This window comes from Etheostoma cragini, chromosome 11 (genome assembly GCF_013103735.1).
Source record: "Etheostoma cragini isolate CJK2018 chromosome 11, CSU_Ecrag_1.0, whole genome shotgun sequence".
Classification (NCBI taxonomy): Eukaryota; Metazoa; Chordata; class Actinopteri; order Perciformes; family Percidae; genus Etheostoma; species Etheostoma cragini.
The window spans coordinates 10,972,943-10,997,152 of record NC_048417.1 but is presented as its reverse complement, the minus strand read 5'-3'; the positions used below and the strand labels follow the sequence as shown (position 1 = coordinate 10,997,152).

Sequence of the window (24,210 nt, the reverse complement as noted above, 5' to 3'; positions counted from 1 at the left end):
CATTCTGACACAGAATGCCACAAAATAGACAATGGACAACAGATACATAATACAAAATCCATCTTAGGAATAGCAATTGCACCCTGAGGTTAGTGTTTTATTTTTTCATCAGAGGGTTGAACTCACCCGAGGAGACCAAATCATTATGCTGTAACTTGTTATGAAGGTTATTCCATGACCAGGGTTCAGACATTTCATTTCATCTCATTCAGACATACATTTATCACCATTAACACCAAACTGCAGACAGATTTTTACAGACCATATTATCTCATTATTAGCTTAATACAGGATCCCATTTACAGCATCCAAGATACAAGCCAACTGTACGAGATGTTACACACCGGAAAGATGAAACCGCAAGCAGAACACTTGAGCATCCACAGAAATATTTTTAGTGCTTTTCCTTTTATTACAGCAGCAAAGGACCTCGGGTCGGGTTCCAACGCTGGCCGCTGCCAGGGACTGGGCCTACATGGGACCCACGCTCTACTGTGTGACCTAGAGGTCGCCCCATTATCTCCACTTTGGGTTTCCTTTGCTAGATGATGATACAAACATTGTGGTGGTGGTTTGCATCTCATGATTTATTGATGCACAAAAGAGATCTGTTCATTCTGAAACTCAATTATTGTGCTTTCTTAAATATTACTATGGTACATTAAAATCCCCAGCTTTTTCAATTAGGTTTATTGCAATATATTTTGCAATATATTTTTGAATACTTAACATTCACTGTTAATTTGCTCACAAAAGGTCAAAGTATTACTGGCAATTCACAATACTATAAGATAAATCAATATCATCAATCAGTCACATAATTGATTTTGAAGTAAATATGTCCTGAATCAAAAAAATAGGAATATAGTCTTCAAACTTCTCACAGCAGTAGTGCAGAAAGATGTCACAACAACTTGATAAATGATAATATCGTAAAATAGTGTTTTCAACATACAATAAATGTTGAGGATGAAAGGGTATTTTTAGAAAAGTCCAACGTAAGCTTCTGCAAGGCTACAGGCCGTACTGTAAACGGATTTTTGATGGTTCTATACATTTGTTTTTTCAGCTGGCAACCAGGCAAATTTAACTGCCAGTTAACACCAATTGAATTGTTTATATGATAAAACAGACAAATTAAAGAAGCTTTAATTGAGTTGTAGCTGCACAAAATAACACTTTCCAACCTATGGAATCCACTAAATCTTTTTACAATTGTAACAATTTGACTGAATCTCACTCGTAACCTGAGTTCCACCTTTTGAGTCTTTTAACAGCCTTGACAGGAGATCACACCTCAGCTACTAGGACTACTAATTGCTGACTGGAGTTTGACCTAAACAGACTAAATAAAAGGGGAATCTGCATTCTTAATATCTCAATGTCCAGTCTTAACAAGTTTTGTTCTATCCTGGAATCTAAAAGTGCAAAAAGCCCTCTACCTCAACCTGAAAACCAAGATTCAGTCTTCTAGTAAAGAGGGGGAAAAACATATTTCCAACAAGTGCAAGAACTTCACTTGAAGTTGTCGCAGGGTCAATTAAACAGAATAATAGAAAAAAGTGATATCAGGCAACTGTCAAGAATATTTCAAGTTAATAGAAACAACAACTTCATCAAGCGATACTATGCCTCTCAATGCATTTTAAGTCCTGCTTTACACCAGTGTACATGAACAGGCAGTCAGGCACTGTGGCAAACAACTACTGTAACTGGACTGTGGGATGTCAGCTCAGCCTTTTAATATCGGCATGAACAGCCCACGTAAGGGACACCCTAGTCTGGAATGACATGAACAACAGATTTGACAGTGATGTGATAATCTAAAAGATATAAAGTTTGTTTTCCACCTGTCAGTAAAGGCTCCTGGAGCCAACTGGTAGCGACCCGGTGTCGTTACAGCAGCCTTCTGTGTCTATAATGATCTCGGGTTGAGGTCAGTTTTTGAAGGCTCCGCAGCGGCTGGCTCGACATATGAAATCTTTGAGCAGGTTGCCGTCAACCTGCCAGAAAGCGGCGGTCTGGGTCACCTCAGTCAGGTGATTCACACAGAACTTAAAGCAGAACTCTTCCAGGTCCTGGAAGACAAAAGGTAAGAGCAAAAATAAGCAAATTATTTTTCCTTTTGGTCCCATGTTCTTCAAGAAATTACCGAGATGCTTGGAAGAAGTTGCGGGGCCCTGACCAGCGCAAGCTGCTCCAATCGTTATTGGTATTTTCCTGACCTCTAAAATTCTTCATCTTCAAATCTATTCCAAGGTTTATAGGAAGATTGTATGATGCTTCAGTAGTCTGAGTAAGACAAATTAGGTGGGTGTCATTTCAAAGTTAGTCTTTTAGATACAAAATGCCAACTTTTGTTGATAGCAACATGGCAATGGGATTTTGTACTTAAAAGACTAACTTTAGAAGATACCCAGTTGATTTAGTTAACTCCACTTCGGACTTCAGTGAATATTATTATACAATTTGAATTGATCTCTCCTCATTGATAGACATCCAAACGATGATAGTTGGTAGAGTCACTGACCTCTGCATCGTAGCGCACGGCCGCTGACAGCAAAGAGAAGGCGTTTTCAACGGTGATTCCTCTCTTTATAATATGTTGACATAAACGTTTCAGGCGGTTCTCACAATAGGACGTGGCCAGGTCCAGCAGCCCTGACCGAGCAGAGACACAGATAACACTTTTACAGCATTTATAACCAACATACAGACAAATGTCAGTAAGGATCAGGCTGTGACGTGTGTGTTTGCGTGTGTGTGTGTGTGTGTGTGTGTGTGTGTGTGGTTCTGACCAATAGCATCCTCAGGAGACAGCTCCACATTGTCTGTGTAAAGGAACTCTAGGAAGGAGCGGTACACTGGGTAGGAGAACTGGTCTATTTCAATCACTTCCTTCATGTCTTCGTTCCAGTGGGACTGGAACATGGATCTGAAGTGTTCACACCTGCACGGCCGTTTGTTTCAGGATAGATACAGGGGTTTTTGAATTATTTATGAACCAATAGGCATATAACTTGAAACAGACAGCTGCGAGATGAAATCCCTGACCTGATTTTGAGAACCGCTTTGTGGACATAGATATATTTGCCGTCAACGCAGAACTTGAGGTCAGCTGTCTCTGGGTTGTCAAACTCTTTCTTCAGCGACTGAGCCACGGTCAAGAAGTCATCATGCTCTGCAGGAAGAAAACACCCACGCACACACATCAAGTTCTGGCATTAGGAAGATTTAAAAAAACAAAAAAACTGAGTGAATTAAGTTAGTTTCATTTTTAAATTAGAAACAGGAAGGACAACAGTTTTCTTATGTCTTTTGTCTTTTTTACTTCATGTTGCTCTATGAATTTCTTTGTCTGTATCCTGCGAAGAATCATGTATCTTAGCACTAATTATACAGTACATTATCATTTAATGATTCCAATTATTTAATTAGAGGTATTTAATTTTTCCAACATAAAATTCTAGGGTATTCTTTTGGGCGAATCAGCACATAAAAACTTGCAAATATAAATCATCTTTTTTTTTTTAATTGGGTTGAAATGGAGTAGTTCTTTCAAAACATTCCTTTGGAAAGGAACAACTGGCTTTGGAAAATCTTTAGTAACAAAAATCTAATTTGGTTAATGGAATTAAACGTAAAACCCCTGGTGCGGTTGTTTCATTACTACAGCACACGAGTGCCTTGTCTCACCCATGGAAAGAAGCCTCCACATAACTGAGGGGGAGGCGAAGCACGCAAAGACATCGTCGGTACAGGTGAAGTGCGTGAGGTGAGGCAGTACTACGGACTGGCCCCTGCACTGGCCCCACATGTACACCTGACCACTCTGAGTCTTGGCAGCTGACGTATGTGTGGAGTGACAGGCACCAATCTCCACAACCCTAAGAGAGAAGAAGAAGAGGAAGGCAGAGGAGAGAATTAGCAGCGTAAAAGACAGTGAGGAGACGGATTGTTAAACAGTATTTGTGGTGATGGGTTTGCTCGCCTCTCTTTCTCAGTCATGATCTGAACCGGGCTCAGCTGGTTGCTCTTGTTGCCGGTACCCAGTTGTCCATATGTGTTGGCACCCCAAGCGAACAGCAACCCCTCGTCTGTTAGTGCCAGGGAGTGGGCATAGCCTGAGACAATCTGAAGAGGAAAACAAAAAAAAATGTACATGTAAGATTGACTCCCATTCGGAGCCAGCCTCAAGTGGCCGCTCGATAAGCAGCAGTTTTTGGCACTTGCACATTGGCTTCATTTTTCATCACTGAAGTGTTTTCTCTAGTAAGAACCAGAATTTGAAGTTCCCAATATTACAGCTTCTCAAATGTCAATGGGAGGACTTGCTCTGTTTCATATTCTAATTTAAAAACAAAAAACGTTTTTAATTTAAATTGAAAAGGTTCTGGATTGTGGTTTCTTGGTTAGAGAACATGAGGTATCACTTTTGTCTCTTGTACTTTTTAATAGGCCGGTTATTATTAAAAAAGCCCCACACAGTCACTTACCCTTCACTAGGGCTGGGCGTTATATCGATGTTGTATCAATTTTGCAATATGGGACTGGAGATCATCTTAGATTTTGGATATATCGTAATATGGAAAATAAAAGTGTTGTCTTTACCTGGTTTTACAGGCTGCGTTAAAGTAAAGTGATGTAATTTTCTGAACTTACCGGACTGTATTAATATTGACCTTTACCCACTCGGTCATCAAATCATTTCTGGATAATATTTATCAAAACTCTCATTGTGTAAATAACATTTTGTCAAAGCACCAATAGTCAACCATACAATATCGTTGCAATATCGACATTGAGGAATTTGGTGAAGAATACCTTGATATTTGATTTTCTCTATATCGCCCAGCCCTACCCTTCAACATACCTAGTGACTGGCATGGTTTTATTTCAGTTAGCCTAATAGCTGGTTTGAGATGATTTTATGGAAAGTACCTCATGCCTATCTCTATGTGTGGTGAAGGGTATGGGATGATGTGTGTGGGGGGGTTATTTTAATTCCAAAGGCCAAGGGAACTTTATCAGGACGCATAGTATCCTGATACATGAAATAACTGGCCTTTTAAAAATAAAAATCTGCCCGCCTCTATGGGAATTTAACATAGGGGTGTGTATAGTTATGTATGTATGTAGTATTTTAAGGAAGAACATTTATTTATTTACATTACATTATTCAGTCCACAAAGAAAATTGGGGACCTTAAAGGTTGGATTTTTCAAATCTTTTTAATTAAGGCATTAAGATGAATTCCAAAAGATGATTTTGTATTCCTGTTTTAGTCAACTTTAGCATGGGTGTGTAAATTTATGAGCACAACTGTATTTTCTCAATCTGATTTTTCAGATAAGCAATGCAGTCCTCCGTTAACGCACAATTTTCTGCGTCAGTCGAAACCGTTAAGGTTATTTCTCATAAGATATTTCTGTTTGTGGTGATGTATCCTTGCTCTTATCACTTGTTTCAAGGGGGAGGGCTGTTGTAAAAAGGTGATATCACATACTTGTGTTTGAGTATAGAATTCTTTGTAAAAACAATCAAAAGATGCATTTTTCCAAACTTTAAATATGAATGACTAAATAAGCCACAGTCAAAGTTAAAGAACTTGTATTAACCAAGCGGTTAACCACAGAAACTTAGATACAAGCTTCAGTGTAACTAATAATATCTAAAATAGCTGATATCTAAATACGACACATTTTACTTGATTTTTTTGTATCTTTGTTTCTTATAATGCCTCTCCTAGGTTATTAGTTTTAACTATTCTTGTGCTTCTTTCTATGAAGTATTTTAGTAGCAAACCATTTGATACTAAAAAATGTGAAAGATTCTAATAAAATTACATTAGTTGGTGCATACATCAAGATTTCTTCTTGTACCCACTCACAGAACTATCTAATTGATAAGAACTGCAATGGACTTAGGCACAGGTTTTCATTGAAATAAGGTGACAGGGCTGAATCAAAATGTAGTGATGAAATGTTGTAGCTTAAAAATTTGTAGATAAATTGGATTGCCGATTTATAGAACTTCATGATATAGATATCAGATCTCACTGGTTGAGATGCACAAGTTTAAGTTTTTGTTTTGGGTTGTAATCTCACACCTGTTGAACACATAAACCCTGCAGAGCTACAAGGCGACAGGGAGTGAGTTGGTTCCCATTATTTCCAAGTCCCAGTTGTCCGTTCCCATTGTATCCCCAACCGTACACCTGCAGAGACAAGAAGAGAACATGAGTGCTGCGGTGGCCCGAGATCGATAACGTTGTGTTTATAGCTCCAGTATAAATTAAAACAGTCACCTCTCCATTGTCCACTACTGCCAGGGACGAGGTCTGCCCACAGACGATACCGACCGCCACTTTGTTCTGCAGGCAGCTCGACACTCTGCGGGGTGTGGGCTGGTTTGCAGTGGAGCCTGAACCCACCTGACCACAGTTGTTGTAGCCCCATGCATACACCTGGCAGACATTAGGATAAAGGTGAGAAGAAGAGTCAAATAACGCCCTCTCTTCTATTAATTTAAGAGTAGACATTATATTACGTAACAAAAAATATGATCTATTCCGCATGTACCGTAATCTCTAAATCTCAGCTTTGATGTCCCTTTAAACGGAGCTAAACTGCTACAAACATGCATGCATGTGTACAGCAGCCAGGATTCTTCCTGCTAAGAGCTAACGGAGTTGTTGGCTGCAGCGTTTAACACGTTGCATATTATTGGATTATTCTGTTCAAAAACAGACATGTAAAAAAAAATATTGCCATATAATGGGGGTTTATGGACTATTTATTGACCAGCACCAGTTGCCAAGCAACCAGTGGAGAATTTACAGATCACAGCCAAGAACTAGTTTGGTTATTTAAGTCAGCCGGCTGCTGGGGGTAGCTTCTTATTGACATAACAGACATAGTACTTCAACAACTAACACATCTTAAGAAAAACTATTAAGATCCTTTTTTTATGAATTTCAACCACAGTGAATAAACATTGTGTTGTAATGCAACTACAGTGGAAAGTAGACTGTTTGAAATAGTTTGAAGCATAATAATTACCTCAAAGCTGAGGTTAGTTTTCAGCTCAAAGGGAACAACTGTGCTGTGCTGTGCTTGGACTTGATGCTCTGCCTGGCTAAACACTGCCTTTGGCCAAAGCTGAATCACATGTGTCATTAGAAAGGTTTTAAACAGGTTGCCATTCTGCTGCATGTAGACACTCACTTCTCCTGAGTCGGTCAGAGCCATTGAGTGGTGAGAGCCACAGGCTACCTCTGTCACCTTCTTATTGAGCAGGTTGGCGGACACAAGGACTGGAACTACTCCTTGGTTGGTTGTTCCATTTCCGAGTTGGCTGTAACCATTATGACCCCAGGCAAATAGCTCCCCATCTGCAACACAAAAAGATTTGTCATTCTGCAGCACGTTTAAATCCAACTGTGAAGAGGAGGATTAGAAGGTTTTGTGCAGCTACCCTCTGTGGCCAGCAGGATGTGGGGTCCACAGCCGTAGCTCAGGCTGACCACCTTCCTCCCACTCAGGAAGTCCAGCTTCTTGGGTACAATGGTGCTCTGGCTGTCCCCTGTTCCCAGGCAGTTACTGCAGTTCAACCCAAACACATACACCTGAGTGTGGAGAGAGGAGGAACAACAGAGGGAACATCTAATGTGGATCAGTGATAAGAAGGGCTAAACAGAAACAGCCTCCATTAGCCGAGGGAGTAACAGGTCACATTCCAGACACAGAAACATCAGCACCAGCACAAATGCACGGATACAAAGAGACAAGCAAGGACAGGAGCACTGGCCTACAGTCCTCTTAAAAGAGCCATACCAAAGGCTTTGCGTGTTTCAAAAGCTGAAAGACACTAAAACTCAGCGGTATACGGTATTACCGTGACTAATTTACAATGATGACGCAAGGCTCAGACTGCGTCACCAAACTGTTGGCTTGTGCCGACACCGTTCAGAAACTGACTACCAATGTCTAATACCAAACCTCTCAATGGGAGTATCTGACGTAATGCCACGTTTCCTAAGTGTTGTAGCAACGTTTCAGAAGCTAAGTCTCAATTAGCCGCACAGCTAGCCAGCTGGGTTGACAACATGGTTTCTCTCGCTCTCTCTCTCTCACACACACACACACACACACACACACACACACACACACACACACACACACACACACACACACACACACACACACACACACACACATAAATCATATTTCGTATTTAATCCTTGTCTCTTATATAAGTGCATTGCATTTATTTATGTTAATGACGGTTATGGTCTGTCCCTGCATTTATGCAGAAGTGTCCAGGTCTGCATTGCAATGCATTGCTGCAATGATTCATTTAAACACCCAAATGAATGAACCCAGATAAATGTGTATAAATGTGTTATGTGGTTGGTTACCTACTGTAACATGTTTTACAACTCTTGTTGATTAAAGTTGAAACATTTAGTGGTTCCTTTAGGGGTGTTTTAGCAGTGGGGCCAGGTCTGTCTGAACACAACCGCCTGACAGAACTGACAAGTTGAACGTAACTAATTAGAACAGGCCCACCGCGGTGATGTTTTTGGTGGAGCTGTTCATTAAATAGTCGACTCAGAAGAGAGCAAACGTTTTGAAAATAAACTACATCAACAAAACGGTATGTGGAGTTAAACTGGATGGGCCCAATAACCTCTGAATGGATCTACTTGTTGTTAAATTGCAATGTAGGTGGCAGCCAACGGGGGTGGGGGGGGCATTATGTCGGCAGGATAATTTACAAGACAACCGCGACTACATTGTACGTCTGTCCTATTTTTGATGCCGTGACAGCAGAAACTTTGCCATGGCGGGCAACCACTACAAAATCAACAGAGGAAATACTGCATGAATTAACGCCACTGCTTTCAAGGTAGGAAATCTAAGAAGCAACGATAGGCTGACGAAAATTACAGTAACGTAAAGTGGTAATGTAAAACATGTAAAGCCAACTCCGCATCTCTGTTTTCACCTCTGACCGCTCACCTCATCATCATTGGTGATGTAGATGGCCTCATTGGCGGACGTTCCAAACACACATGCTTTTCGTATGGTGGACAGCTCCTGGGGCCCTAACAGGCTGAAGACGGGCCATTTGGTTACATCCACCATGATGCACACACTTTGAGTCTGTGGCGAGGGCGGCGGGGGGGAGGGATGAACCTCAGTCCAAAGCCAGGGCAGGGGACAGGGGCAGGGGGGGGCAGAGTTGCCAGTGCTGCCGTTGCTGTTGAGAGTGGGTGTGAAAATATACACAGTCAGGGAACATCAAAGACATTTGTCTACCTGTGCAAACATTATTTCAGCCAATGCACTTAAACTCACTTTACAGCAAAGTCAAAGCATTCTGTTTTTAAAACTGTTAAATGTTTAAATACTTTGGGACAAACAGGCATACTATTACGGAATAATGCTAAAGGGACGTGTGAGCTTTTTTTTTGTGATCCAATTTTTTTTGGGGGGGCTGCAGCTCACAAAACAAGACACACAGAAACAGACAAACAATTAAGAGGCATTGACAGAGAGACCGGCATGAGACAAAAGGAACCAAACACACACACACACACACACAGAAGTTAGAAGCTGTAGCACAAATCTACAGCATAGATTTCAAGGATGCAGTAATGCTGAGCCAAATGTCCAAACTCTTTCCTGGGGCTCCATTTATGCAAGCTGTGGAGCGTTCCATATACACAACATCCAGAGAGGATAGGGTTTGAGTATGAATAGACAAGTCATGAGGTGCTTTCCACTGTAACTCAGCACATTTGAGTTTTAGAGCGCTCTAGGGCTGACAGATCATTCAGAATCAAAACGTTGAAACTAACACGTACAGTAACATTAATTAAGGTAAATATTTTGGATGCAATATTGTCCAAGAACTGACCATCAGGAGAGCAATTCCAGATCATGTGAAGATATGTACCTTGAGCTTTAATTAGGCAGAAAGTGCATAAAGGACTGTCAATTATTTTCATGTGGTGCCTTTTCACAGGGGCGAGATATGTCCTATGAATGAAATTGTAGTGAATCTGTTGATGGTCTGGATTGCGAGATACTTTTGGGATGTTAGACCATACATCACGCCAGTCAACATCGACACTCAGCCCTGGACAATCACGTACCCAGATCCTCTTAATAGGAAGGCCAGAGCGGCCAGATATCACCAAGAACTGATAAAGCCTCGATACCATACCACAGGTTTTTGGCTGCATAGTAAATAACATCTGGATAAGATGTTTTATAGGTCATATGTTGGTAAACACTAAAAATAAAATGTATTTATAATGAACTGAAATGTATCTTACAGAAGAGATTAGAGTCAAGTAGGGTTACAATACCTCAAACAGATCAGGACTGTTATTGGGGCTAAATCATATGAGGAAAATATGTGATATACAATAAAGTTGTTTGATATTGTGATATTGCTATTTCTTGTGATAATTAAACAGATATTAAAGTCGGCTCAGCTTTGCCTTTCTGTTGCTTTTAGTATTTTCCCAAAATACAACAAATTGCTTGTTGAATAAATGCAATGAAATGACATGAAATAATTTAACATTCTTGAATGTAAAAGGCTAATGGTGCCTTTCAAAAAAGAAAGACAACTTTATTTTAAAGTGTAGTTTTCTGCAGATATTTTCTTTCACTTTAGACCAACACATCTCAGTGTCTTTCGCGATATGTTGCAGCATTTCACAATGTGCTTATTGCGCTAGTTGATATTGCGCTGACGATAAATTTAAACAATATATTGTGCAGACCTAGCTAATATGCATGTATAAAGCTCATCAGAGTAAAATTTTAGTCTTAACTGTGTCAAAATTCTACGAGTGGTATCATTAAGAATTAACAATGTGTGACCTGCATGATCCCAGCTCCTAAATTATTAAGAGAGCTCTAGAGCTTGAGTTAAGTCTTTTTGGTGCTTTGCAAAACTTTAAAAATAAATATGTTGGGAAAAAAGTATAAATAAAATAAAAATGCTGCTAAACCACTGTACCCCTGTACAACTACAAGTATGTAGTTGTGTTGTACATGAAGATGTATTGGCCATTACATACAGCAGTTATCAACAGGTGGAACCACCAAATATGAGGGGTGTAACTCACTTTGATGTCACTACAAACTGAATTTGAATCCAACTTAGTTCCTAGGCACACACATTTCTGCCCATAGTCATTTTCAAGAGTTTTGACGTTTATCCTCTAGTGATGCTGAGGGAGACAGTTGACTCTAACTTCCCTGTCCGATGTAAACAACGTAGCATCTGCTTTAGGATGGATATTAAATCATGCTGTGCCTGTCTCCCTGAAACAGTTATGGGTGAAAACAGCTCAGTCAGAAGGCTTAATGTCTGAAGGAAATGACTTTGTTGAAACTTAGGGTCACAGAAGTGTTGTGTTTAATAACAGTGTTGCCTGTGATATGTTAAAAAAAAAAAAAAAAAAAAGCAAACATTGGCCACTACACTGCTAGCCGGCTAATGCTGACCTTTGTTACAAACGCGTTATTCAGCAAACTGTCGAGCTGACACATCGAAGTGAACGGAGTCGGTACTAGACTGGTCCCTTTGGAAAGTCACAAGAGCTACCTAACTGCCGACCGCGGACAAATTAGCCTGCAAGAAAAACAGCTTTTTAACAACTTCCAAATCCACAGAAGAATTATGTTACCCTTTCCGTCAAACTCACCTGTTAATATAGCTAGCTTCTGTTTCTGGTGTCGTTAATGGTTCTCACCGGGCCACACCGGTCGGTGGCGGGATGTCCGTCCGTGTGTTCACTTTCTGCTGAAGCGGCCACACTCAGCTGCGCTGAAGCTAAAAAATTATAATAATTAAGCTGTACTGACGCTTATTTGCGGAAGTGAGGAGAAAAACATTGTCACGTGATTAGAAGACAAGCATAATCGATTGCAGACGGAGTAAGACTAGATGGATGACTGATAATCCATAACCACACGACTGTTATTGTTTTGCACATAAAATCAGTTAGCACCTTTCTTTAACCGTCTATGGTTAGCACAGGCAGTGAAAAGATTGGTTTAACACAAAAAGGACTCCAGAACGTTCTCCCACATTGTATGGTCTTCCTCAGTATGCTCGGTTGTAGTAGAGGATTTTTAATGTCTGGAAGGAATCACATGTAACCCACCTCCAGTGTCTGCATGGTGAGTTTCCACATGACCGTTGCGTTCACCAACAAACACATGGATTCGGCAAACGGAAACAGTGCCACGTTGTGAAATGGAAATGTTTATTTTGTGGCATTTGAAGTGTCGGCTGCAACCTAGATTTTAGCATTAAATCTGCCCTGGAGTCAGCTGTGCAGTTGATGTACCCGGGCGGGTGAATTCACAAGTTTATCACCTGAAGATAGACGGATGAAGTAGCATACTGCCGTCCTGTTATTAGATGCTGACAGATCTCACCTGTCATGTAAAGGATTTGTCTAAAAAACAATGGTAAGAGTAGCAGTACTTAACATTTCTGTTTCGCAAATTATGATCAATTTCGCTCATACCCACGGAGAAGACGTGTCAACAAATTCAGTGCATAAAATCATGAGCTTAAAGGAGGGAAAGGTTTCTCACGCAAATTTGCCTAAAAGCTATTGTATGTGTGAATCACAACACTTGCAAGCACTGAGGATTCAACGGCATAACAGCAAGTTTATTTTGGTTAGGATCAGAAACACAGATCATGTCCTGAGGGTGAGATGAGGAGATGATATCAAAACCCCCTGAAATATGGCAATGATTAATTGTGTGCTAAATGAGTGGTAGAAATGGTGTGTTACAATGGTCAGTGAATAAGATTGGAGGGGAGCAGTTACTCTCAACAGCAGAGAGCAGCATGGACCATTCCCATGGCAAACTCCAACAACGGGGAGACCACACATTACTGGTATCTCCCATATTTAAAATTCTCCAGTTGCTCAAAAAAAATCGTTTCTATTCAATAAAACCTAGTTTTAGTTGAAATGAAAAACAAAAGGCACAATGATTTTCAACTCATTTTTGTCTTTAATATGCACACGAGTTGAAAGCATCAATGAGCCACCTTAAAGAGAGGAATTCAATCTTAAATTTATAAAAAGATATAAACAATCAGAGGCCAAAACGCTGTCTGTTGCTCTTCTCCTATTTTATTTAAAACAACTTTTCATTAGCAAGTAAAAATCTTGCAACAAACATAAGCTTGTATCCAATTCAGATACAAGGCAACAAAATTGTAAATCTTTAAAGTGGCTCGGTCTAGTCTGCTATTTCATGACTGTACACCCTCTCTATAGTTTTGTTCAGTATTAAACAGCCAGTCCCAAAAACAAGCATGGGCTGCTCAAAACAACCCAACCCAATATTTAAAACCCCAGTATAACCCCCACCCCACCAGTCCTGACCCCCTCTCAGTAGTTAGCAGCCAACCAGAGGATCATAAAGTCTTCGAGACCAGGGCTAGGGTTGGGTTCAAACCTTGACACTTAGAACCCTCACCCATAGACCAGCTGGGACATGGGACGGCACATTTTAAAACAGCCCGTCACCACTACGAAGAGAGAGAGAGAGAGAAAAAAAGCCTGTTCCAATTCATCAGCATGTCATCACAATACATACACAAGTCAAAAATAAAAACATTGAAACAGAAATATTGCTTCAACAAAAACAAAATAAACCCCTCCCCAGCCATCTTTGACAGTAAGGTTATTGTCCATCCAATGACTGTCAGCTGCAGCAGCTTTGTACAGGCTTTATGTAAATATATTCATATAATTCATTAGACGGCAAGGAGGAGAGATACACATCACATTTTTGTACAATTATTCAAATTGAGTGACGACATGTGACCTTTTCATCGAAAAGTACTGTAATCAGGACCTGTACTCGTTATGTAAGTCTAGTCTTTAAGGAGTATAGGTCCCTTTCTGCAGGCAGACATCAATATGCCTTCTCAGACGTGTGCATAAGACTGAAGAAAAGTAAAAAGCAAAAGACGTATGGAAGCTCCACAGACTCAACCAGAAGAAGCTGAAACATAAACCTAAAATATTGGTTTGAAGAGCGAATTTAAAAGAATTAAAATAAGGTCAGGCTAAGCAATTCAGGTTGATTTTTAGCTCAGCTTTTGTTTTTTGCTTTGTTAAATGGCCCCCCGTTCCAAGTTTCACATTACAGGGGAGTCCCAAGCAAACACTTCACTTGATCACAGGACGTGATCGAGCTTGTGCTGCACTAGTGGGTGTCCTGTAGGGGAATAGACGCCACAGCCCACATGTTCGTCTTCTCTTAAGTCTCTCCGCCTTCACCTAAAGGTGCCTCCTCCTGTTACAGGTATTGACATACGCTCTGCTGAATCACAAGCAGGCAATTAGCAGGGATTTTTAGATTGAAAAAAGAAAAAAACATTATGGCATTTTCTTCACTTTTCTTTTTTTAAACAAAGGTTGATAATTAAACAGAGGTCACGTTAAAAAAATTGACGTCATTGAGTCAAAAGTCCCGTCAGTCAGTGTGCCACGGAGTCCTCTTTATGCCTTGGAGCCCTTTCATCCCTCCTGTGAGAGCAGTGGGGGTCCGTGGTTGATCATGGCTTAGCTCTGGGATTAACTGTTTAAACTGGGTAAGAGAGGGTTATTGGGGTGCCTGGCTATCGGTAATCTGTGTGAATAAAGTGTGTTGACATGTGTACTTGTATGTCAGTGTGCGTGCACGTAGGTGAAATAATATCAGAGGACAATCCAGGGGAGGGAAAGCACAAAAATAAACCACAAAAACAGCAGTAGTTCTTCCCCATAAGTGATACGATGGCTTCTAACAGAAGTATGCACACAAATCCTAAGTGTCGAAAAGTGTATATGTGTGTTTGAAATGTGCTTGTGTTTTTGTCTTTGTGAAGACTTGAAATTTGGCAATTAAATCATGCCGTGAAGGCCTTTTCTTCCTTCTGGTTTTATTGTGGTTTTCATGTGATATTTCAAAGCACTGGCAGAGAAAACTGACAACCCTCCTGATGCAGGCTGCCAGATGGTAATAGTGCCTGTTGTAAGACCAGGACTCCTATGGTGGGTTGCCATGTTTGGTGAAGGATGACCATTAACAAAAAAAAAATAAACACCCTGCAGTGCAGATGTGGGGGTGGGTAAATCCTTCAGTGGTGAGTTTCCTTGTTGAATTGATGGAAGTAAATCCTTCGGTACCAGGTTGCCAGGTTTGAGGAGAGATCAATGAATGTCTGGAGTGAATACAGAGTACCCGTGCAGCTGGTTGAACCAAACATCCTGGCTTTTAGAAATTAAACTCCTTTGTTTGCATGTTGGAAGCTGGATCAAAGTTGAAGGTCCCTCCTTGAGTGGTGTCAGGGATCAAGCTTGGATCTTCATCAATCTGAAAACAACAGTTATGGTGAGATTACGGCACAGGAAGTTGGCGTACGAGCAGAAAAAAAACCACATGAAGATCACTTGTGGTAAACTTACATCATCTCCTGAAAAGTATTGATCAATGATCTCAAAGGCTAGTTTGTAGATATCTTCATTCTCATGCTGCTGCAAATTTTCTATCTTCTCCAAACCTGAAAAATCAAAACAATGACAAACGTCAATTTCCTGTTATCAACAACATTAACACCAGAAACTAGCCATGTCAGTAACTTACATATTTCAATTATACAATCAAGAGGGTTGTCAAAATATGTACTTGTTTGCACCAAAAACTAGTCCTTGGGAAAAAAAATGCACCAATGTTACCTTAAAAAAAAAAAAACAGTTTAATGTATAAAAAGATTAAAACAAATGAATAAAGCAGACTGGGACATAATGCAGGGAAACCATAATCCAGGTACCAACCTCCACACTCCTCTATGATCTCAGCAATAGTGCTGGCTTCGTCCCCTGCCATGATGAGGATGTTCTTCAGGCCGTCCAGGACCACCTGCACCACCTGCGAGTCCTTCACCGACAGCAGGTTACAAAACGGGGGGATGACATTCTGCTCCACCAGAAACTCCACCTACACAAACCCACACACACACACCGCATCCATACTTGATTACAACATAGGTACATGGTTACAAGTGCGGAACACGTCCTCGTTATTTCACTCAAGTCAACATCGCCTAGTTTCACCCTTCAATAATGGGGACAGTTCTGCCTCTTGAAGAAAATGTGAAATGGCAAGTTAAACATTTACTATTGAAATTATGGAATAGTATATGACTGACTCGCATGGTAGGTAAGGTTTCAGCAGTTAAAACAAACAAACTTATGTTGAATAAAAACTAAATTAATCCCACATGGTATCTATAAATTAATTAAAACAAGCTCTAGATTTGTACATCATTGGTCCCAAAGCCCAACTCACCTGGTCTTTTCTCCCACTGATGGTGAGGTTGCTGATTGCCCACGCGGCCTCCTTCTGTGTACCAAAGTCACCCTGTAGAGCGACAAGCTGTCACTAAGATGTGCACATAGCAGCTCTTTTCTACAAAAGCATTAATGCCAAGACACAGAAAATTCTTGGCCATGTTTGCATTCAGTGTTCAATTTGAAAAACATTATGCTTTTCCAAAATGTCCGCGTGTTTCACCATTTGTTCAGAAAATTGAATATAAAGAACAGAGAAGATAAAGCTTTAGGAATGTATATCTTGCTCTTCCCCCATGGACAAACCTTAGCCAGCTGGTGAATGATCATAGGAATCAGCCCAGCATCGATCACAGCTTGGACCTGCTGCTGGTTCCCAGCTGTAATGTTGGACAGGAACCAGACTGCTTCCTGCAAACAGACCAATCCCATTCTTTCAATGTTGGTAACATTACTTGTCGTGACAAAACCTAATGACACTTACAAAAAGAAGTGTTATGTCAAACATTTATGACTGGTTTATAATGTTTACTACACGTTCATGACAGTGTCATGTCACTCTTATGTAGATACTTTCAAAGTAAAGTGTAACCCAATCTTTTTTTATTTTTAACTCTGGTGTTACCCTCCGATTCCATAAGTATTTTACACTCATCAGTGTATAGCTACAGCACCTTCACAATTAAATTAATGTGCCACACACACACACCGTCACACACACACACACACACCAATAAAAACAATGCTCTAAGCTCAAGTGCATGTGTAAGGAAATACATACAACAAACCTGCTCCAGATATCTTATACTTTTTTGACTCTCGTAAAGATCTCAAATGTCCTGAACTGACACCTTACTACTATTTATGTTCAAAGCCGTAGGAAACCGGTAGACTTAAAAAATAAATTAAAAACACATGAAAACTGATGGTGATACCTTGTTTATCTTTTCTTTAGGGTGTGTGAGCAGGTTGGGGAAGTGTGAGAGGACGTCACAGTTGAGCACAACCTGTGTCTGCTCGTCTGTTCCTGTCACGATGTTACCCACCGCCCTCAGAGCTGCTGTCTGCAGTTCAAAGACAAAAGATGATAAATAAAACAAATAGTCTGATTAATTTATTCTAATAAAATTGTGTAATGGTCATCTTAGTGTAGACAAAGACTAATGAATTCAGTTAATAAAACAAAGCCTCACCTGAACTTTGACCTCCTGATGGCTGAGGAGAGGCACAAGAAATGGAACGACTCCAGAATCAATGACCATTTGGATCTGCTCATTGCCCCCGTCCGTCAGATAGGACAGAGCCCACACTGTGTCTACTAGGATCTAAACATGCGGACACATAAGTTCGTAAGACTGCAAGTCATTTTTCTTTACAATCTATAAAAATCAGTAAATACAAAAAGACAATCACCCTTCGCTCTGATTCTTACATTTATATCGGTGTGATATATTAGCACACAGAGGGCAGGCAAAATCTGTGGGAAAGAAAAGTAGGTTGTGAGTGGGTTGGATGTAGATAGAGGTATAGATAGATGAGATGAATGCAAAAAACAGAGTAGAGTAAAAAGACAAACAAATAAAAATTACAAAGAGGAATAGCTGTCAAAACCAGACTTCAAATGTTGCTTTAAGAGCTTTATGGTTAGAAATTCCCCTGGGTTATTTGGCTGTTGAAAAGGCACAGCAAAAACTCTCGAGTGACTTGGCCTGCAGTGACACAGTCAACTGCAAAGCAACACATTCATCTGTCTGGCACATGGAGCCTGCACACATGCATACACACAAACGCACGCACCTCTTGCACAGTTTCCATAGGAGGCGGGGGATCCTTGTTGCGGCAGAGGTTAACAATGACCCAGGTGACATTGCGGAGGAAGGTGATGGGGATGGATGGGTTGATAAACGAGAGCAGGGGCTTGACCACACCTAGGGAGATGACATAATCCCTGCACTGTGGACCATCACCTGGGTAGTCAAGGGGGCAGAGGTTAATATAACTCAACAGCTGCATCCAAGCAGTATATATGTGTACACACTTCAATTCGATGACAGTATTTACCTATAATGTTTCCCAAAGCCCATACTGCCTGTTCACATACGTTCTGATGGGGAGAGTGCAGCAGTCGCAGGAACAGGGGCACTGCATCTGGATACACAAACAGAATATCAATTGCGCAAACTCACCCAAGGTGACAGATTGCGAAACTATAGTCACAATGAAAGCCTAATTAAATTAACCCGTGACTGTGCCACAACTCTCTTTTCTAAACCTAAGTAGGTGTATTAACAAAATTGCAGAGAGAAAACTGCGTATTCACTCCAAAAAGATTCCTCTTTATTAGCCAAAGTCAACGTGGCCACTTAAAAATGGAGTCTGCGATTCTGGAGAAGGATTGTTGGTATTTGAACTCAACACCCAAACAAATACACCCCTTCCGTCAGGGCTCCTGCAGAAAGTTTGCCAGATTTACAGTCCCTTTACCGCCGCCTTTCCCCTCTCAATTCATAACAAGAGTCAGCACGACACTTTACAGATAGAGTAGGTCTAGAACACACACTATAATTTACAAGGACCCAACAATTCCAGTATTTCCCGCAAACATTTAGTGTGACAGTGGAGAGGAAAATCTCCCTGTTAGGAAGAAACCTCGGACAGACCCAGGCTCTTGGTAGGTGGTGTTTGACGAGGCCGGTTGGGGACGTAGTGAATAGTGGCAATGACAGTCACAGTAAAAGATAATGGAACAGTGACTAGAAATAGTAGTTATTGGCCTAATAGGGCACTGCACAGCGTTACAGGGCACAGCAGGATGTAGCAGGGTACTGCGGAGCGAAGCAGGATGTAACAGGGCATCGCAGGACGTGTAGCAGGACCAAGGCGACAGAATAGTGGGGTTCAATCCAAGCCGCTTTGTTATTTCCCTATTTCCGGAGCCAGGGCTGTGTATGAACACCAGATTTTTTTCCAAAATCGCACACAGAACAGACAGCTAGTGAGGAGATATTCACTGAATTTGACAAAAAGTGGAATGGATTAGATCTGCAAATGCCATCTTTAAAGCCAAACAACTAATGCGCATTGTCAAAGATTTAAAAAAAAATTATATATATATAAAAAATGTATGGCTTATTAAACCTCTTTAAGGAGTGGTGAGTATGTACATGTCTTCCTTAGGTTAGTTTTGGTACAGTTGGTTTTAAAGCTATAGTGCGTAGTTTCTGTCGCGCCAATGAAGAATTCTAAGTAATGATAACACTGTTGGCGCATCCACATGATCCAGCCTTCTGTGATTGCGTGGAATTTTCTACTATAAATTGGTGCCTAAAACTGTATCAGAATGCAGGAAATTAAGTATTTGATGCTCAAAATTTCATGGGGGATGAACCATAGACCCGAACTTAATCTTTCCCCCCAAAGGCAATTTCTGAGCAAGGAAAAACCCTGAATAGTAATACAAAACCTGAGCTGTTTTAATAGGGATCCAGTGGCCTCCAACCCCCTCAGGCCTGTACCCCTAAAAATTAATTACTGCTTCAATTGAATGAAAAACAAATAAACATGCTAGCTTGGCAGACTGCAGACAGTCTCCAAACACAGACCGCAGGAAGACAGAACGTGGGGTGAACTTACTGGATTTAACCACAGCCTGAGTCTGTGCTGATGTCCCAGAGGCAATGTTGGTCAGAGCCCAAGCTGCTTCAAACTGAAGAGAGGGGCTGCAGGACAGAGAAAAGAAAAAAACAGTTAGGAAAAATAAAAATAAAATCAAGTTAAAAGACAACATGAAAGCTCAATTAGTTTCCATAGTAGAATGGGACAGAAAAGGAGGGGAATAATAATGATAAATATCGATGTGAACACCTGAAATCCCATCCCATTAACCACTTTTTAAGGCAAATTTTTATATTCCCCCCAGCAACTAATACACTCCTCTGTTTTTGGCCTTCCCGTACTAAATAGGCTTACTAGAGCAATGTGTGTCAAACCTATGTTAATCAAAAGCTTGTTGTTTACTGGAGCATAGTGACGTTTTTCATAATAGTTTCTTCAAAAAAAGATTCATAAATCAGTTTCTCCATATGAAATCCTGGTAAAAATAGAGTTGATGTGGTGGACAAAACATTCAACGCCGGATCAGTGGGTCTAGATATTGTGCCTTTTGCTGGTGCACAAAAAGGAAAACTATCTTGTTTTTTATTTATTTTAAATGCTGCAACACAAAATATTGGAAATCACAGTTGCAGGGGATCCTCACACCGCCTACAGGCCAAATGTAAGTAAATCAAAGCAAGTGGTGTTAAGTCTGTCTATTCCGGGGCATGGGTACCCATTTACAAAGACTTAGTCCTTATCAAAGCGGCCACAGGTTTGATAAGGACTACGACAACATGTGGCTCTTCGCTGCACGTCGTTCCCCCCCTCTCTCCGCATTTCCTATCTATATCTGTCCTGACCAATACAAGGCCTTAAAAAAAAAAGTCTTTCTACTCCACTAAATATTTTATCAAACAATGAACCATGATCTGGATTTCCTACTGGTGTCGTAAGTGTTATCTAAGATGTAAAACTAAACAGGGTGTGCACCCCTTGTGATATAACCAGCCATTTTGGTTGCCTGTGGACAATTTTCTGCCCCATCATGAATTCACCGATTTCATTTGAAGACTTTTAACTATTCTTGTTTACATACAGTGGTGCTTCTTCATGCTGTAATTTGTATTGTGATTCTGTACCTCATGATGTTGTTAGGCTGAGCCGGCTTGGCTTTCTGACATAATGCTTTGGCAAAATAGTGGATAATTACTTTCTCTTGATGGAGGCACATTGGTTATATTGCATTGATTCATTTGCAACTCAAAGATAACAAAAATGTCCAACATAGGATGGCGCTACATGTTAACATGATGCTATCTGTTGTTTGCTGCCATGGTAGAATCCTTACAACTTCTTCCCCCTCCAACTATTCAGTCCCCCTGAACACAAGGTCCTGGGAATAGGGAACCCCCGAGAGACGGGAATGCTGTTATATTTGGCTTGGCCTGGACAGAGGATCAGCCAACTGCCCTGCGTGCACCCCCCCACACCCACACCCAGACACCCACACACAATGTAGTAGCACCAGTAATCCATCACAGCAGTCTGCAGACTTAACAGCTAGAACACTCAGTTCATTGTGTCACAGAGAATTAACACTGAAGAAGTTATGGAAGCAGACTTACTTGTCGTCCCTTTCCAGGCATTTGACTAAAATGGGCAGGATCCCAGACTTTATCAAGTCGTCGATAGGAGGGTTTCTGTCACTCGAGAGCAGTTTTCTGACAAAGGGCAAAAAACATATAAATACACACACACTGTATATCTCAATGTACAAAAAAGTCTGTTTATACAGTTGTCTTCATAAAAATAGCAGTGTGTTTAAAAAAAGTGAATAATGTACAAAATCTTTAGAATAGCTTTTAATTCCATAAAATAAATGAATTGGGAACACTGCACATTCAATTTCAAATCAAAACATGACCACAATTGATCAAAAAAAAAATTACAAAAATAAATAAATAAATAAATAGTATATGCATTTTTCTTTACAAATGCAAACATTTACTGTATGAACTGAAAAATGTCTCAAAGGTTTGCTTTACTTTGAATCACTGCACTAATATTTAGTTGCATAACTATTATTTCTGACCACTGCTTCACATCTGTGTTGCATGGAGTCGACCAACTTCTGGCACCTGTGAACAGGTATTCCATCCCAGGACAATTTAGCTACATTCCACAATTTCTCTGCATTACTGGGTTCTTCCTCAGAAACAGCATTTTTGATGTCACCCCAAAAGTGTTCTATGGGATTGAGATCCGGGGATTAGGCTGGCCACTCCTTAGCAACTTGTTTATCTGGAACCAAGACTTTGCTCACTTACTGATGTGTTTCGGGTCATTGTCTTGTTAAAAAGACCAATTTCAAAAGACATTTCCTCTTCAGTATAAGACAACATGACCTCTTCAAGTATTTTGATGTATTTAAAGTGATCCCTGATATGCGATAAATAGGCCCAACACCACAGTATGCGATTTTTGCACAACCATGCTTTACTATCTTCACAGTGTGCTGTGGCTTGAATTCAGTGCATGGGAGTCAGCGGACAAACTGTCTGCGGCCCCTAGAGCCAAAAACAACAATTCTGCTCTTATCATTCCACAGAATGTTGAGCATTTTTCCTTTGGCCAGTTAATGTGTCCTTTGGCAAATTTCAATCTATTCAGTACATGTCTTTTTCAGCAATGGGACTTTGCGCGGTCTTCTAGCTGATAGCTTAGCTTCACATAGCCTTCTTCTGATTGTAACAGTACTCACAGGTAGTCAAGTCTTTGATTTTTTCTGGAGCTGATCTTTGGTTGCGCCTCTGTCATTTTGGCTATTCTTTGATCCATTCGAATGGTAATTGACTGTTTTTTCCCTTGTCGTTCAGGCTTTGGATTCCCTTTCAAGGCTTTTGAAATCAGTTTGGCTGAGCAGCCTATCATTTTCTGCACTTATTTATAGGTTTTCCCCTCTCCCATAAACCTTTTAATCAAAGTCTGCTGTTCCTCAGAGCAATGTCTGGAACGAACCACTTTGCTGAGTATTTTAGTGTGAAATGCATAATATCCAGCATGCACAACATTTACTTCCTTTCTTAAATATGGGCCATAATTGACACCTGTTTCTCCAGAGAATCAATCACCTCACTAATTGAACACTGCTGTTCTTTTGAACATCACCCTTTCAATTACAGATTCAATGATACAGAATGAGCAGGATGCATGTCATGACTGTTGGTTTTCTATGACTCTACAACACTTACTAGTAAATTATTTCCTATGTAGAAATATCACTTCTAACAAAAATGAGATTTATGAGATTAGAGATATAGGACTGCTACTATTTTGAACACAACTGTACAGTGGTGTGAAAAAGTGTTTGCCCCCTTCCTCATTTCCTGTTCCTTTGCATGTTTGTCACACTTAAGTGTTTCGGAACATCAAACCAATTTAAACAATAGTCAAGGACAACACAAGTAAACACAAAATGCAATTTGTAAATGAAGGTGTTTATTATTCAAGGTGAAAAAAAATCCAAACCATCATGGCCCTGTGTGAAAAAGTGATTGCCCCCTAAACCTAATAACTGGTTGGGCCACCCTTAGAAGCAACAACAGCAAGCAAGCGTTTGCGATAACGTGCAATGAGGCTTTTACAGCATCCTGGAGGAATTTTGGCCCACTCATCTTTGCAGAATTGTCCTAATTCAGTTACATTTTCGAGCATGAACGGCCTTTTTAAGCTCATACCACAACATCTCAATAGGATTCTGGTCAGGACTTTGGCTAGGCCACTCCAAAGTCTTCATTTTGTTATTCTTCAGCCATTCGATGGTGGACCTGCTGGTGTGTTTAGGATCATTGTCCTGCTGCAGAACCCAAGTTTGTTTCAGCTTGAATACACGAACAGATGGTCGGACATTCTCCTTCAGGATCTCTTGGTAGACAGCAGAATTCATCACACTACCACCACCACATTTTACTGTTGGTATAATGTTCTTTTTATGAACTGCAGTGTTCCTTCTACGCCAGATATACTTGGATACACACCTTCCAAAGAGTTCCACTTTTGTCTCATCGATCCACAGAATGTTGTCCCAAAAGTCTTGGTGATCATCAAGATGTGTTGTGGAGAAATTGAGACAAGCTTTGTTCTTTTTGCTCAGCAGTGGTTTTCTCCTTGGAACTCTGCCATGCAGGCCATTTTTGCCCAGTCTTTTCCTGATG

At 40.5% G+C, this 24,210-nt stretch overlaps 2 protein-coding genes across 4 annotated transcripts in view; both read right to left on the bottom strand.

The window, feature by feature from the left end:
- Positions 1–560: 560 nt before the first annotated feature.
- Positions 561–24,210, bottom strand: part of LOC117952431 (RCC1 and BTB domain-containing protein 1-like) — a 27,764-nt gene continuing 4,114 nt past the window's right edge. The window contains exons 2-14 of one of the 3 annotated variants that reach the window (XM_034884722.1): positions 23,824–23,826; positions 11,732–11,774; positions 9,024–9,264; positions 7,477–7,627; positions 7,227–7,393; positions 6,308–6,466; positions 6,110–6,217; positions 3,992–4,134; positions 3,697–3,887; positions 3,055–3,181; positions 2,799–2,950; positions 2,531–2,661; positions 1,938–2,078 (exon numbers count right to left, since the gene is read on the bottom strand). In XM_034884722.1, coding sequence (XP_034740613.1) covers positions 1,938–2,078; positions 2,531–2,661; positions 2,799–2,950; positions 3,055–3,181; positions 3,697–3,887; positions 3,992–4,134; positions 6,110–6,217; positions 6,308–6,466; positions 7,227–7,393; positions 7,477–7,627; positions 9,024–9,149 — 1,596 coding nt within the window. In that variant the 5' untranslated portion in view covers positions 9,150–9,264; positions 11,732–11,774; positions 23,824–23,826. Of the gene's footprint in view, positions 2,079–2,530; positions 2,754–2,787; positions 2,951–3,054; positions 3,182–3,696; positions 3,888–3,991; positions 4,135–6,109; positions 6,218–6,307; positions 6,467–7,226; positions 7,394–7,476; positions 7,628–9,023; positions 9,265–11,731; positions 11,901–23,823; positions 23,827–24,210 lie in introns of those variants that run through there. The other 2 variants (XM_034884721.1, XM_034884723.1) reach the window with 2 other exon arrangements.
- Positions 13,045–24,210, bottom strand: part of kpna3 (karyopherin alpha 3 (importin alpha 4)) — a 20,534-nt gene continuing 9,368 nt past the window's right edge. The window contains exons 6-17 of the mRNA XM_034884724.1: positions 21,622–21,717; positions 20,033–20,118; positions 18,461–18,547; positions 18,197–18,366; positions 17,832–17,876; positions 17,593–17,724; positions 17,335–17,463; positions 16,706–16,810; positions 16,398–16,469; positions 15,884–16,046; positions 15,515–15,609; positions 13,045–15,422 (exon numbers count right to left, since the gene is read on the bottom strand). Coding sequence (XP_034740615.1) covers positions 15,324–15,422; positions 15,515–15,609; positions 15,884–16,046; positions 16,398–16,469; positions 16,706–16,810; positions 17,335–17,463; positions 17,593–17,724; positions 17,832–17,876; positions 18,197–18,366; positions 18,461–18,547; positions 20,033–20,118; positions 21,622–21,717 — 1,279 coding nt within the window. The 3' untranslated portion in view covers positions 13,045–15,323. The remainder of the gene's footprint in view (positions 15,423–15,514; positions 15,610–15,883; positions 16,047–16,397; positions 16,470–16,705; positions 16,811–17,334; positions 17,464–17,592; positions 17,725–17,831; positions 17,877–18,196; positions 18,367–18,460; positions 18,548–20,032; positions 20,119–21,621; positions 21,718–24,210) is intronic.